We start from the raw sequence: 17,089 nt of genomic DNA, 5'->3' as shown, positions 1-17,089 counted from the left end.
AGAATTAAATTTAAGATGTTAAAGTTTATAAATAATAAAAATTTATTATATGAATTTTTATTTATAGTCAGAAGAAGAAAAAATGATTAAAAAATTAATCAGAAAAGAAGAAAGGAAGATACAGAGGGATGAAGCAAAAACGAGTAAAGATAGTGTAGATAATTTTCTATTTGATCCAGCAATTTTAAGAAAACAAAGGTTTGTGATATTCCTCAAATATAGCTTTAGATAAATATTAGAAATTAAAGAGAAATTTTATTAAATTTATGATGTTAAAAAATAAATAATTTGTCACTCCATTGTATACCCAAATCTGTTTTTATACGTTTTTTTTTTTTACCAACTTACAAGTCTGGAAAAAAATTCTTTTTTTACATGAGTTTTAATCTAACATGTTCAATAAATTTGCCTTTTTAAAAATTTCCATTTGTTTTTAATTCTAAGAAAAAAATATTCGTACTTTCTTTCCTAGAAAACTGCCATTTTAAGAAAAATTTTTAGAATTTGCATTTAAAGCATTTTAAACTTACTTATGAGTATATATAGCAAAATACTCAAGAAAATGTTAAGAGTTGGTTGTTTTTTGTTGTTTATTTGAACATATGTTATGACAATGATGCATCTAGCCACCAGCTAAGTAGGCAAGCCAATGGCTTATTCATTTCATAACAAAAAAACTATGTTAGTGAAGGCAAATGTTTTTTTATGGTACTATAGGTGAAAATTGAATTTAGCATTACTAGCTACAAATTTCAGATCAAATACTGAATTTGAGTAATTAAACAAATAACAAAAAATACTTATTAATTTTACTTTAACTTTATAATTTACAGTAACTTCCCACTAACTCTGACCCACCAACTAAGACTTCATGTAAATTTTTTGGAAAATGGTGCAATAATTTAAAATTCCTTGACAATAGAACAATTATAATTAATGAGTAATCATTATAATTGTTCTAGTTATAACAAAATTATAATTAATGAGTAATCATTATAATTGTTCTAGTTATAACAAAATTATAATTAATGAATGTTTTCAACATCTGGAAATCTTTGTGATACTGTACAGTACATTATATTATTGTAATCAATGACTACAGTATGAAACTATGTAGTCAAAGACTATATGTTGTTGATTACTGTTTGGTCATGAAATTTTTTGCACTTGTTTCTTGTAAGAATTGCATTTGTATGCTGCTCCTGCTGAATAATAATAATCAGCAATATAACACGAAAGCTCAGTAAAACTTCTGTGTAGAGCTGATCATAATAAATTACTGTACTATATATTCACCTTTTTCACATTGTTGGCAAAAACATCCAGCTAACCCAAACTTTACTCTCTGTTAGTCCAAGTAAGCAGGGAGTTTACTATATATCAGAAAAATAACAAACTCTACATAAGTGAAAAGAAAATAATAATGTGATTATAAAGGAAACAAATATTTTGTTTAATGGAAAGTCTGTTGTTTGTTTGATAATTTTTTTATCTGAGGTTCACAACTAATGATCTTTAAGACTTTTTATGAAAGCTTTTCAATACTGCATATGCAAAAGTTTCAAAATCTGTCAAATTTATTTTTATAATTTATAAAAACCTAATACTTTCTAAACATTCAATGTAAGTACCTTGAAATCATTCAAGGATGTCAGATTTGCCATTACTGGATTATGTCATTGGTTTACTTAATTAGCTGCTTGCCAGCTAGTTTGACCAATCAGTCATTAATTCTGACTCATCTGCTATTTAAACAGTCAGAAAAACCCTCTTCAAGGTTTGGCAATTTGTTTGATGATTGCATTTCTTCTGATTTCTTTCAATACTGAATAGTTTTTGTATGCCATTTGGTGTTAAAAGCTAGAGTCATTTTGGTGTTTAATTGAAAAAGTTGAATAAAAAATAAAATTAAAATAATATTTGTACAAATAATATAAATTTATTAAAGTTTACTGGTAAATAAGTTATAATTATCCACTTTGATTTATTAACTAAAATTGAAATATTTTGAACTCTTTAATTAAACACAAAATTGTCCTTATCCATTCGAAATGAAATTGTCCAATGGAAAAGTTGTTTCACTGGTTTTGCTATATGACTTTCCCTTGTAGCCTGAGGTATAAAGCAATTTAGTCTCCGGGTAAATAGATAGAAAAAATTTCCAGAGCTTAGAGTTAAACACACATTAATTGGTTTATTGTATTGTTTTTACTGATATTTAAGTTCTGGAACCAATTTCCCACTTTTCCATACAGACAGTGTCTTTTTTTACAGGGATTTTTCAGGAAAGTATCTACTGTATAGAAACAGAATTGAATTTATATGTAGCATCAAAATTTTATAGTTTACTATTGGAAATTTATCATCTAGTTTATAGGTTATTATCATTGTAATATAAAATTTTATGAAGTAATATGTAGTTTTTATGACTATTGTCTAAGTTGTAATGTCACAAATTTAAATATTCTCTTTGTGACTTCTTATAAAATAAAATTTTAAAATTATTTTTTAAAGTAAAAGGAGGCCAAAGCAATATGAATTGAATAAATATTTTCAAGATATTATCACAGCTTCAGCTCCCTTGAAGAACAGAAAATTTTTTAAAAGTTAAACTGATATGTTTTAATATTTTGGAATGTAGCCAGAATTTTTTCAATAATTTTTGCTTTCTGAGCTTTAAGAATTAATAGGAAGAGAAAATATTAAAAACATTTAATTGAGAATATATAAATATAATATTTTAAGTTCCAGTGATGTCAGGTTTGCCATTGTACACACAGATCTAATGTTACATTTTCTTCTTTCTTGTGAAGTTTGCAAGAAAAAAAATCTTTGTTTTAAGCAGTAGGGTATAATGGAAAGAAATATTAGAGATTTTTCTATTTAACAAGATTGTTGTGTAATGCTTGCTCTGTCAATGCAATTGTGTTCTTGCTCAAATATATGTTTAATTTGTTTTTTTAGTCTGTCTTTATGTACAGTACCACCAATGTAAAATCAATAGGTTCTGATTTCTAGATCAAGGTAATAAGGGACATAGATGAAAAAATCATGCTTCATTACTTGGGATAATAAACAAGTTTTTCAGTTGCAGTCTTTACAAATCAGATGTTGAACAGCAGAAGAGATGGATACTACAATGTTAATTTGATGGATGTAGTCTCTCATATAAAAAGTTTCACTTAGCATTTTTAAAGATTTTTTTCTTTTCACATTTATTTTAGCATTTCTAAAGGTCTAGAAAGCAAGAAATTTCAGTTTGAAAGTTCAAGGATAGCTGTGTTATGAAGAATTTTGGCTACATTCCAAAATGTTAGAATGAGGATTAGGTCAATTTTTTAAAAGCTTTTCAGTGATGATAACGACTGTTTAACATAATTCTTAAGTCATATGATTGCTAAAAGAATGAAACAAAAACAAAAGTCTCCTAGTCTAACAATAACATGTTTTTATTAAAAATATATTATTTTTATTATTCTTATGTTATTGACAAAAATGTATTTACACATTATTCAGTGTGTCTGGAATCATGGAAAAAAAGCATTTACCAGTGGTATCTCATACTTTGAATGACTAACTATGAACATTTTGGAGTTTGAACATTAAATTTGACAAAAATTCACTTTAGAGTTTGAACTGTGTCTGCAGTGAAAAAATGTGCTTGAAACATAAATGCAATCTGTTGTGCATCCAAGTCATCTCTTGCTCTGTTATGTTCATATGTTTTCAGTGATTTTTTTTTTGGCTCTATTTTTGTGTTTGATTATTCATAGATTTTTAACAATTTCTTTCTGCAATCTTTTTTAGTTATTTTCTTTTTGGCACTCCCATACATTTTGTATCCTTTAGTTCAAAATTTTCTGAACAGAACTGTTTAAGCCACATTTGAAATGCTTGAAGTAAGGAGCATCTTCCCTTTATTACAAATGTTTTTACTATTTGTATGGCATTATATTCTTTCTGATACTCATAAAGCATAATGTGCTTCATATAATTTTTATCTGAAGACATTTCAACTTGATTTTATTCAAGCAAAATGTGAAGTAAAAAGTTTAAAATAAGCTTCTAAGAAAGAAACACAATCTCACATTAGCAACTGTGTTCAATTTCACAACTGTTATAATTAAATCTCATATCTATGTTAAGTAAAAAGGGCTGTTAAAAATACCAGAAACTTTCTGTTCAATCCAATATAACCTTTACTTATTAACCATAGCATCTGAGAAGTTATGGAAGCAACAAAATCTAGGGGGAAGGTTGTAGTATCAATGATTGAGATGAAAAAGGAACTTATCACAAAGCAGGAACATTGTATATGTGTGACAGATCTCACAGCCATGTTTAAAATGCCAAATTTGATTGAGTGCAACCAGTAAATGCAATTTTCATTTTATTATACAATAGTTACATATTTTATTTATTGTTTTTGTGTTTTAATTTATTGTTAGGGCATTTAATTGTGTTATTTTTACTTTAAATTGTGTATTTTCTGTTTTAAGTTTGTCGAAATGGGTATTGTTTAGGGTCTAGGAATGGATTAATTCATTTTCCATTATTTCTAATGGGGAAAAATTGATTTGGAATTTAAATGGGCTCCTGCAATGAATTAAATTCAAAGTATAAGGCACCACTGTATTATTAAAGAATATGCTTGATATAGTACTCTTCAATCTCTACACAATTTTATAAGAAATGTCACATTTTTTTCTATTCGACAGAGCATATAGGGGTCAATATCCCAACAGGTGATAAAAAAGATATTGATTTTATTATGGTCTATCAATAATAAGAAACATGGATTTATCTGTAAAAATTCATATTGATTAAAGGAGATATGCTGAACATTTTCTTTAAAAACATGCTCCATATTGTTTGAAAATAAATTTCTGTGACTAGACTTTTCAATGTATATTGAATAAAAGTTAATATTTATTATTTTTTTGTTAGCTTGTTTACATATTATGAATATAAATACTAATTTATCTTAATCATTTAATAAAAATGACTTTTTTTAATTACTATTAATTCTTCATGTATTTAATATTAAATATTTTATATGATTCACTTTGATATTTACATCAAGAGGTATAAAAACATTATATGGTATATTATATTTGTTATTTTTAAAAGAGTCTGTAGTCAAAGTATATTTTTTTTTCCAGAGAAGCAGATTTACTTAAAAGTGTGCAAGTTCCTTTATACAAGAAAGTAGTTTCCATTCAAAGAGAAAAATTTCCTTATGTTTTTGATATTTATTCAGAATCAAAATTAACTTCTGCATTTATCAGTGGAAATAAGGTATTTATGCAAAATTTTTATTTAATAAATTTAATTGTTTTTAATAATTTATCGAATAGAAATTCTGTTTTGATACATTTTGTAAATTATATATTTTATTTATTAGTATGTCTTTCATCCTTTTTATGAAAGAATAAAACAATAGAAATACATTAAATAAATGAACAATATTTAAAATTCAAATAATTACAAAAACTGACCAAACTATGATGACCTGGTATCATAATAATAATGATAAGTGAGTTAAAAAAGACAAACAAGATAATAAAGTTTCTGGTAAAAATATGAAAAATAAGTATTATGGTAAAAATATAAACAGGTCTCACAGCTTGTCAACTACAGATAAAGTCCTAAAATATGTATTTTATATATAAAGAATTCAGATTTGTAAATCGGTTTTGGGTAGTAAGATGACTCAATAAAGGCATACTCAATGCGTACTGATACACAACACATTTTAAAACAAAGTCTTTTATACTATATTTAAGTTTTGATAAATGTTTCCTTAATAAATGTTATTGTGATAAACAAAATTCATTACATTTATTAAAATATTTAATTATTGAAAAATACCTTTATTTAACTAATGTATCATTATTAGAATATTTTCCATTTTTATAATGCTAAGTGTTTGTTTAGGAATTACAGTAAGACCCCGCTTAACGCGGGGGATGCATTTCTAGATGACAAAGCGCTAAACAAAACAATGTTAAACGAGGTCATTTTAACATAGAGTAAATAGGGATAGGGGAACACGCGACCAGAAAATAAGCAAATTTTACTATAATTTTAAGTTATTTTTATATAAATTTATATAATAATATATGTTAAATAACACATAAACATTGCACACGGAAATATAAAGTTCATTTTTTGTGACGAAGGTCCTGGCTTTTCTGAAATTCTTGTTGTTTGCAATAAAGTTGTGAAGTTTCATTTGTTGCTTTTTTCTTTCCTTAAGCAAATGTCAGTAGAAGAAGATCGCATCCAAAATGCCTCATTTTGCTTTTGCACTCCTTTCAAAATCTGGATTGTTTGCTACAATTTGATCAATGATTTCGGTTATCGTTACCAAACTTTTACTTAGGAAATCTGTAGAGAAATTTTTTGGGTTCTTCGTCTTCAGAATCTCTATTTTCCAGTTCTACATGAATTTCTTGTTCTGCCAGTTCTTGAAGGTCATTGTTGGTAAGGATCTCACCAGGAACTTGCAGTAACTCCTCAATATCCTGCTCCTCTACATCCCCTAGTCCTGCTGTATCGATTAGCTTGAGTTTTGTCAACCTAATGATACAGCGATAGGCTCTTTTCATTGAGAATTCTTGGATACCTACAGCCATAACTTCTTCCACACTTCGTTCGTGCATTTATCAGTTAATTCTTGGCAAGTGAAGCTGATATTGCCAATATGGCATCCATGATGTTATATTTTTTCCAAAATTGCACCAAACAAACATAGATTTAAAGAAAGTACACCTTTTTCTGATTGGTTCATGTTCGTAAATAATCATGTTATATGCAAATCAATGAAATGCCACACTAATTTAAATCAGCATAAATTTTGAGCTTTTTTTTAGGCTTCGAGCAGACCATGTTATATCGAATCAGCATTAAGCGATTTGGTATTAAGCAGGGTCTTACTGTATTTAATATACAGTAGAGAGTCGAAAATCAGCACCCTGGTAATCGGAATCGCCCGATAATCGGCACGATTTTCAGTCGGACTGTGTCGTGCTGAATCGAACATTTTTGATACTAAATTTAAATTCTAAAGTATAATTTTCATGTTTTTATATTCTTCAATATATTTATTTTGTTTGTACAAAATAAAGAAATAATTTTTAACGATACGATAGCCTCGATTATTATTATAAAAATTTTCGTTAGGCTTAAAATCGACGAAAATTCAACACGAAGCGACACGCGACGGAGAAAAATTCAACAGGAAGCGACACGCAATGAAGAAAAATTTGAACATCGGACAGGTTAATATATTTTTTCGTACATAGACCGTAATCAGAACAAATCCCTAATCTGAACAACCCCAGTCCCCAATTGATGCCGATTTTCGACTCTCTACTGTATTCTTCTTTAGAATAATTTTTATCATCATCATCTGGATTTTATGGGCCTTGTCACAAAATCCACATGATGATGATCCAGGCCTCTGCCATCTACATTCTTCTATCTCACTATTTTCTGCCTTTATTTTCCAGTCCTTCGCAGTGCATTTTTTCTCAATCTTTCTAGATCTTCCTGTCTCATAATTTCTTTGTCTAATAGACCATTTTTGTCATTTTGTGTTCAATCAAGCAAGAAATATGTTCTGCCCATCAAAATCTAAGACATTTTTGTATTCATTTATCAATGGTTTTCCAAATAGATCATAAAATTTGGTTTTCATTTTCTTTCTGTATATGTATATTATCACTATCATAGATTTATTTGTGTACTATTTATATTTCTTAATTAGTTATTTAAATGTTTTATTCTTATTATTTTGAAATTGTGTTTTTTTCTTTTGTATACATTATAATTGATTTTTATTTAAAAACTAATCTTTTTGTTTTAGTTAATACTTCCGGTTGGACATAAACAAATAAACAATTCAAAATATCAAGAAGTAATAATACCAGTTAGTGATCCACCTCCTGCAGATATTGGAAGCACATTGATATCAGTAGAAACATTAGATGAGGTATGTTAATTATAAAATATAATGAGATAATTTAAATTGTTGTTAAAATACATCCTCAAAAACTATTTCAGAATGTATTTGTAACTTGTGTATTTAATTCAAATAAGAGTATGAGCACTTAATAAATTAACTTAAGTCGGACTGTGTCGTTACACAGTCCGAAATTAGAATACATTTGTAATCATTTAAGATATGGCCATAAAATATATAAAACAATGATACCAAATTGAGAATATTGAAAATGTTAATTTTCAATAGTTTTTGAAATTACTCTTTAAAAAGATATTGAATTATGTTTTAATTATTTCTAAATTTTAGAAATTGGATCATTGAGAAAAATTAAATATGGCTAATGATTTTAAACTAATACTAATATTCATAACTTAATAATTCTAATATTACTAGTATTTTATATTACATTAAAAATTTATTTATTATTATAAATGTTTTTTACAATTTAACTTCACACTAGTAGCATTGAATTCCTTTCCTTTAGAATACATTTGTAATCATTTATATAAAATGATAACTTAGGAGCAGAGAAACTAGATATATTTCATCAAAGGAATATAGTTTCTGATGCATATAATTCACATCTGATCTGATTTCACATTAGCAGACCATTTTTAACAGATTTAAAAGCTTTTTATTAATATTAAAAAAAATGTTTCAAAATGACAAAAAATGCACTAACTGTAGAGAGGATAAAATCTCTGGACTGCTGTAGTTGTCTGTAAAAAAGATATGTTGTGAATTGGTGCATTTTCATCATTTTGAAACTTTTTCAAAACATAAACATGTTTCTTAAGAATGTTAGTTTACTAAATTCTTATGTTTCATGATGTGACAAAAGCCAATTTTTACAAATTTTTTTACTAATCTGGACGACAACACAATTAGTTTGGATTTATGAGTGTGCTGAATCACTTCTAACTGATTTGAAAGTGGTTCAGTACCTAATACATAATCCAAATACCTAAATTTAGGTATTTGGATTTCTTGATGGCTGTTCAAAATTTTTGTTACTACGTTTTACTAGCTTTTGTACAGAAAAAGTTTGTTTTATATAAAGATATATTAATTAGGATTTATAAAAATTAATTTGATTAGAACACTTATAAAGATTAATAAATCAGTATTATAAAATCATTACAATAAATTTTATTTTAATTATTTTTCAGGTTGGTCAATTAGGTTTCAAAGGAATGAAAACATTGAATAGGATACAGTCAGTTGTATTTAATACAGCTTATAATACAAATGAAAATTTACTTATTTGTGCTCCAACAGGAGCTGGTAAAACAAATATTGCTATGTTGACAGTACTACATGAATTAAAACAACATATGGAAAATAGAGTTTTGAAACATAATAATTTTAAGGTTTGTTTTATATTTCTTGTTTTTAAATATAAGATATTTAAATGCAATAAATTAAATTCTATACATTTGATAATAATATATAGTTTTATAGATACTCTAATCATTACAAAATTGATTTCAAAATAATTACTTTTTTCTTGAAAATTTATTCAAGTTTGTGTTTGTATATTCATTTGGATTATTTTCATAGAATATTGATTGAATTATATGTAATTTGCAATATTTGCAAACTTCTTTTCCTTAATCCACTGTTTAATTAGATTTATTTTAATATAAATAATATCAAATTTTATAAAGATTAGAAATAAATTCTCATAAATTTTTTTAAGATATGGCCATACATATTTTTCTAGTTAGAAAATAACAGAGAATCTGCATTATTTGTTTTTAATAAGTTATTTTATATTAAATTAAAAACTTATTTATTATTATAAATGTTTTTTACAATTTAACTTCACACTAGTAGCATTGAATTCCTTTCCTTTAGAATACATTTATAATCATTTATATAAAATGATAACTTAGGAGCAGAGAAACTAGATATATTTCATCAAAGGAATATAGTTTCTGATGCATATAATTCACATCTGATCTGATTTCACATTAGCAGACCATTTTTAACAGATTTAAAAGCCTTTTATTAATATTAATAAATAAAAGTCTTTTAAATCTGTTAAAAATACTACATAGAAATTAAGATTCCAATCTACATTGCCAGCTGATATTGATTCAAAGACAAAATAATACCATGATTATAACTTTATTAGTTATACTGAATTAGAGGCATGGAACAATCTTGATTATAAGAATTTATTGTTAGCACTTTGGGTATCTAACTCTTAATATTTTAATTAAATCAAAATTTTCAAAATTAAAAGTTCATGGTTTGTACTTTATTAATCATCAGAAAAGCTGATATCCTGTTTGTTCATTGCATTCTAAATTACTTAAAATTATTATTCAAATATTTACTGTGAATGTAATTTTTAATATTTCTAAATGAATTGGAATATTGTAGAAAAATATTTTGTTTTTGGTGAAAACATTTCAAAACAATTAAATGTTCATTTATGAAATTTTATAACATTAATCCAGTAATTTGTAAAATTTATAGTCTCTCTATTATATATATATAATAATAATTATTTTATTCTATATTTAAAAGACGTTTATTGCCTATTAATTTTTATTAATACAGAAATATTTAAAAATTTAAATGAATAAAATATGTTTTAATTAAAAATAAAATATTCTGTATGGGTATTTTCTTTTAGATAGTTTACATTGCTCCAATGAAAGCCCTTGCATCTGAAATGACTAGAAATTTTAGCAGAAGACTTGATGTTTTTAATGTAATTGTTCGAGAGTTGACAGGAGATATGCAATTAACAAAAAAAGAAATTAATCAAACTCAGGTAAATAAATATCAATTGTTGTAAATTTTTTGTTTGTATATGATTATTTAATACTTTTATTGAAAATATTTTATCTTGTTCTAATTTAATATGAAAAAAGTATTTAATTTGTTATAAGTCCCATTTGTCCAGTTTTGTAAAACTGCAGGAAAATTATATATATATATATATATATTATATATGCCATTTTTCTGCAGTTTTACAAAACTGGACAAATGGGACTTATAACGAATTAAATACTTTTTTCATATATATATAAAACAATGATACCAAATTGAGAATATTGAAAATGTTAATTTTTGAAATTACTCTTTAAAAAGATACTGAATTATGTTTTAATTATTTCTAAATTTTAGAAATTGGATCATTGAGAAAAATTAAATATGGCTAATGATTTTAAACTAATACTAATATTCATAACTTAATAATTCTAATATTACTAGTTATTTTGAATTTATATTAAATTAATCATATTGATTATGACACTTGTTATTAAAAATTTATTATTATTATTACTTTTTTAGATGATAGTGACAACACCTGAAAAATGGGATGTTGTGACAAGAAAAGCAACAGGAGATATTGCTTTAGCTCAGCTAGTACGTTTAATTATAATTGATGAAGTACACTTATTACATGGAGATAGAGGTCCAGTATTGGAAGCGATAGTTGCTAGAACCCTTCGACAGGTAATAACACTTAAAGTTAAATTTGAGTAATGTTTGTGAATTTAAAATTTTTACAAACCTCTCTTCCTGAATATTAAAGGCACTGTTTTATAAAAGTTGTTGAATTAATGGTGAATATTATTACACATTAAGCTTTATGGTTTTAGAGTATTTTTCATTTTTTTTTTTTTTAAATATTTAAATCGCAGATTAGCTAGAGACAGATGGTCAACTCCCTATACTGCCTATGTTAAAGAAAGTCAACAGTCCAATCAGTCAATGACAGGACTAATGATTCAAATGTTAGTGGCACAGAGATTGCCTTGCATCATTAGATGTCACAACACGAATCATTGATGACATTGTTATTTAAATTAGATATCAATGTGCATGAGTGAAAGTTACTGCTTCTGTTTTTAGGTAGTCAGTTAAATTTAAAACAATTAATAAAAACTGCTTTAATTGACATTCACATAATATAAATGGAATCCAAGAATTCATGTTTAAAGATGCTTAAGCCAAATTAAATAACAAAAAGTTGTTATTAAATATAATTTTTTAATTATTTCTCATTAGGACATAATTAGTGTTCAGCATTATATTTAATATTTTAATTAAATACAAGAACAATTTTATGATGGCAAAATATACAGAGAATATTCAATTTAAATTTTAATATAACACATACAAAAATCATGCTTACATACCTATTAAATCATTATTAGGTTCTCATTATTGTAAATACTTTAGAAATTATTATTTTACTAAATAAAAATATAAATTTCCTTTGATTCTGAGTGATCACAGAATCAAATAAAACTTTTATCATTTTCATTTAAAGGTGCTTTTATTGTTAAAAATTATTTTCTGAAATGTATCTGTTAGCCTATTTGTTTAACACATTATTTAGTCTTTGGTTATTAGCCTTAGAATTCATTAAAGTTTCTACTTCTGCTTCTAATTCTTAATTTATCTCTCTCTACATTTTTAGCAGCTAGCCATTTGTCATATATAAAATTAAATATTAAAATATTTTAATTTAGCATCTGATAATTTCTATCTTATAAGAAAATACTTAGGTCTCTTTTAGCAAATACATATAATAAATAAATTACTGAATCTTATTTCTTTTCTTTTTAAATAAGGTATATATCTTTTAATAAGCATCTTTTAGAAAAACATGGTATCTGCAAGCCAGAAAAATCAAACAAATTTAATTAGCATATAAAAATATTACTTACTTTTCTGAATTTTCAGGAAAAGTGAACAATGACAATTTATTGCTTCCACAAATTATGCATTTAACTCTATTTTTCATTTTTAAATTAAACAAGAAATCACAGCACTATAAACAAAGACAATCTAACACAACAGTAAACTGAAATTAGAAGTAATGATGTCATGTGTGTTAAACAAGAAATGTTAATCACATGAGCATTTTAATACCATGCTTCTGCCACTGGGGTGCTGCATGTCTTTAGTCATGTGATTTTTTTCAAAGTTGATCACCTGTGTTTCTCTACTATGTGATTTAAAGTATATTAGATAACTGTTACACAGTTACATTCATTTTTATAGTAAAATCATTTTTATTACATACACCATATTTTTGTGGAATGACCAGCACACCAGTCAATCCAGAAAGACCATGAAATCAGATATTTTTGTATGGTAAAAGCCGGCATGCTGGATTAAGTGTGGTTATACATTCTGCTCTAGAGCGCGCATTAAAAAATTGAATGAGTTACATCAGGTAAAAATGAACCAGTTTTTATTCTAAAACTGTGAAATTGTCCGTATTAAAAACTACAATTATATATTTAATTTCGTCATTTTGTCTTCTTTCTAACAACATAAAATACTTGTGGTATTCCGAAAGTGCTTTTTTTCTTATGGGTATTTTATTGTTATTTGATTCAAAAACACAAAAATAAACATTTTAAATTTAAGAAACTTGCTGTAAATTATCTTAGCTTACACCAATTAACATCTCTTTGTGTGAAATTTGAGAGAAAGGTGTTATTTTTAAGGTCAGGGTAGATGGACAGTGTAGTCCACACTGATTAACTACTACTACTACTACTACTACTACAGTAGAGCATCGATTATCTGACCCCCGATCAACCGTCACATCAGTTAACCGACCGCGTTCTAGTCAGCAAATTCAAATGTCCGCTAGTGATGTGGCACTACAATATTTGGTACTATGTCTTGGCTACTTTAATATTATTTTTGTTAAATTTTTGTGTGTTTTAGCTGGAAACACTGGCTCGACCATGAAAGGGTTATTTAAACCAGGGTTAATTTTCTATTTTTCTTTATTTTTGTATTTATTTTGTGCAAAATAAAGAAATAATTTAACGATGATTATTATTTTAAAAAAAATTTGTTAGACTTAACATCGATGAAAATTCAACACGAAATAGGTTAATAGCGATATACTAATATGCTTATTACATGGGATATACTAATACACTATACTAATAATGTATTTTTTCATACTTTTCGGTTATCCGACCAACCTCAGTTCCCAATTGAGTTGGATAATCAATGCTCTACTGTACTACTATTGTCAATAAGTCATTAATTGTTTTATTGTCTTCTAAATGAAAATGCTTTTCCTGATTTTAAGTCATTCAAATTACAATGTTGTTATTATATTGTGCTTGGAAGAATGTTTTCTTTAATGTTTAATTAACAACTAGATTCGTTAGATCTGATTAATTTTATATTTTAGTTGCAGTTTAACTGGCACACTGGTAACCCATGGGGTTTCTGGCATGCTGGTCTCCTCCATTTTTATGCAGCATGCTGGTCATTCTACAAAAGTACGGTATAAGAAACACTTCATTACTAACTTTAATCTAAATTAACATTACAAGATCCCATCTAAAGATGAGAGTATTCAAATACAAAAATTGAGAATTGTTCAATTCTAAAAATCTGTTGTTCCCAAGAACTTGTGCTAGGTATTTGAATACCAAAAGTTCTTGGATGCAGTTTTTATGAACTCATGTGACAATGAACAAGGCAGAGAGAACCAAGAATAGTCTTGTTCTACTGTCAAAAATTCTAATTGCATTACAGTAATACAGAGATGAAGTTATTTCGTGATCTGATTTCTCTACAAATTTTATTACTCTAATTAATTATTTACTTTAACTTCTATAATTACCAACAATGTTAATCAACTTTGAATACTCAGTACAGATTAGTTACTAATTACTTCATAGTTTTCACAAGGCAAATTGGCAACACTTTGTTATCTTATTCGCGTTGTTTTCAATGAATTGCATTCATTGCTTATTTTCGATGCATTGCTTATTTATGATTCCACCCACATCAATTGAATTGAAAAGGGCATTCTCGGTAGCGGGACTTTTCTTTAGTAAAATAAAAATCAGATTGAGAGATCCGGAGTATTGACCATCTTTGCTTTTTAAAATCTTAAAAATTTACAATAATAAAAAATTTATAAAAATTTACAATAATATTTTGTATTATGTGTTATTTAAAAAATGAAAATTACCCTCTAACTTAGAAGTTTGATCTAAGTTCATTTTTTTCTTTAAATTTTCAACTCAATTCAAAGGCGTTTTTGTTGTAAACAGTTTCCAACAAACTTTAATAAACTTTTTCTATTTGTGAAAATTATGTAACTCAAAAGTAATTTTTTATACATATTTTACACAGCCTTATTAATATTATTTTGGAGATTGCAGGACATATTAAGTTACTTAAAAATAAAAAGTAATTATATCATTAGATATTAAGATTTATTTTATATCTTGAAAATAATTAATTATATCCTGGGAAACAGTTCACTTTTTTCCTGAAATCCTGGGACAAGCAAAAGACTGAGAAATGAGCAACCCTAGTACTGCTATCTTTAAGAAAACTTAGATTTTTTAATTGATACTAATAAATTTTTAAAATAAAGATAACTATAATAATTTGATGTATTCAGGGTTCCTATGATTTTTCCTGACCTAGAAAGTCAAGAAAAATCAGGGATTTTCATTAGTGTTCAGAAAAAGTCATGGAAAATTGGGAAATTTTTCAAAAATTGAGAAAAAGTCAGGGAATTTGCCTCCTTGGCTGCTTTGTTGATTTTTTGTTGACAATATGCTTGACTAAGTGTAGCAATTTGCAGACAGCAAGAAGTAATATGGTGCAATACAACTTAGTGCAGAATATTTTCAGGACCAAAATTTCTCCAAAGCATATACAAAATTTCCCAAAACATTTATAAAGAACAAAAAATGATAAATAATTTTAATTTAAATGGTATTATTTATCATTTTTTGATTGCATAACAAAACAATTTCTGATTTTTTTCCAATTTATTAATATTTTATAAAGTTCAGAAAATTTATTAAGATATAAATTCAATAAATATATACTTTTGTGCATGGATTATACAGGATTTGTTAATGAATAATAAATAAATAATTGCTTTTTTCTTTTTTTCAATGTCGTGTAGATTTATGGTTGCAGACTAATAACAGAGTAAACTACTTTAATTTAATAAAACATTTTATTTTTAGTTTTAATAATTTGGCAATTATAAAAAATATATAACTGTTAATTAGAAAAAATAACTAACTAAAATTTGGTGAAGGAATAGCATGTGTGGATAGTAAGTCAAATGCTATTTCATTTTGTCAATGGGCCATACTGTAAGGGACATGAGGTTCGGGAAATTTGTACAAAGTTGATCAGGGGATGTCGGGGAAATTTGTGGAATTTGAAAGAAAATTTTGAGTAGGAACCCTGTATATTTATTATTATTTGTGTGTTAAATTACAATATTTCTTCAAATTTTAAGATGTTTTTATGGCAAATAAAAATTTACAATAATCAATTTTATTATATTTTGATAAGAAATAAGAAGTTAAAAAAGTAATATAAATTTTATAAAATAGGTTATGCTCAGTAACTCTATTTTAAAAAAGAGTTTAAATTAAAAATTCATTACCAGCAAAACTTGTTAAAATTGATGTGACTGTTGAGCATAGAGCTAAAAATGGCTGTTATTGGTGCACATAACACAACACATTTACTTGCAATGACTGTTGATTGTGATATACAGTATAATAACTTATACATTTTGGAAAGAAGCTATAAAAAAGTGTTTTATCGAAAGATTTTAGTTTAATAGATTAATTCAAATATAAGTAAAATTCAAAAGAATATATTTACTTACTTTGTTAATATTAATTAATAATTGATACACTTATAATATAGTATTTATATTTGTTTCAGGTGGAATCTTCACAGTCTATGATTCGTCTTATTGGTTTATCAGCTACGGTTCCTAATTATTTAGATGTTGCACATTTTTTGTGTGTGAATCCATACAAAGGACTTTTCTATTTTGATGGACGATTTAGGCCAGTTCCATTAGGACAAACCTTTATTGGCGTGAAAACAACCAATTCCATCCAACAAATAGCCGACATGGATGAATTATGTTATAAAAAAATTATCGAAACAGTTAATCAAGGGCATCAGGTAAGAGTATTAATTGCTTCAATTACTCAAAGTAGAAAAAGTTTTTTAAAAATGTTTTAAAAATATTTAATGAATGAACATTTGTTTTTTTAATTATTATTTATTTGAGTAAAA

General features: G+C 26.0%; 1 protein-coding gene across 4 annotated transcripts in view; it reads left to right on the top strand.

Moving 5' to 3' along the window:
- obe (obelus) overlaps positions 1-17,089 on the top strand; it is a 145,682-nt gene that overhangs the window by 83,414 nt on the left and 45,179 nt on the right. For all 4 annotated transcript variants that reach the window (XM_067264279.1, XM_067264281.1, XM_067264278.1 and 1 more), the window contains 7 exons: positions 68-198; positions 5,163-5,298; positions 7,871-7,996; positions 9,178-9,378; positions 10,653-10,793; positions 11,318-11,482; positions 16,727-16,975. In XM_067264279.1, coding sequence (XP_067120380.1) covers positions 68-198; positions 5,163-5,298; positions 7,871-7,996; positions 9,178-9,378; positions 10,653-10,793; positions 11,318-11,482; positions 16,727-16,975 — 1,149 coding nt within the window. The remainder of the gene's footprint in view (positions 1-67; positions 199-5,162; positions 5,299-7,870; positions 7,997-9,177; positions 9,379-10,652; positions 10,794-11,317; positions 11,483-16,726; positions 16,976-17,089) is intronic.

The sequence above is a fragment of the Centruroides vittatus genome, unplaced genomic scaffold (genome assembly GCF_030686945.1).
Source record: "Centruroides vittatus isolate TY-2023 unplaced genomic scaffold, ASM3068694v2 contig_1832, whole genome shotgun sequence".
NCBI lineage: Eukaryota > Metazoa > Arthropoda > Arachnida > Scorpiones > Buthidae > Centruroides > Centruroides vittatus.
The sequence above is the reverse complement of the archived record's forward strand: the minus strand, read 5'-3'. Positions and strand labels throughout refer to the sequence as shown.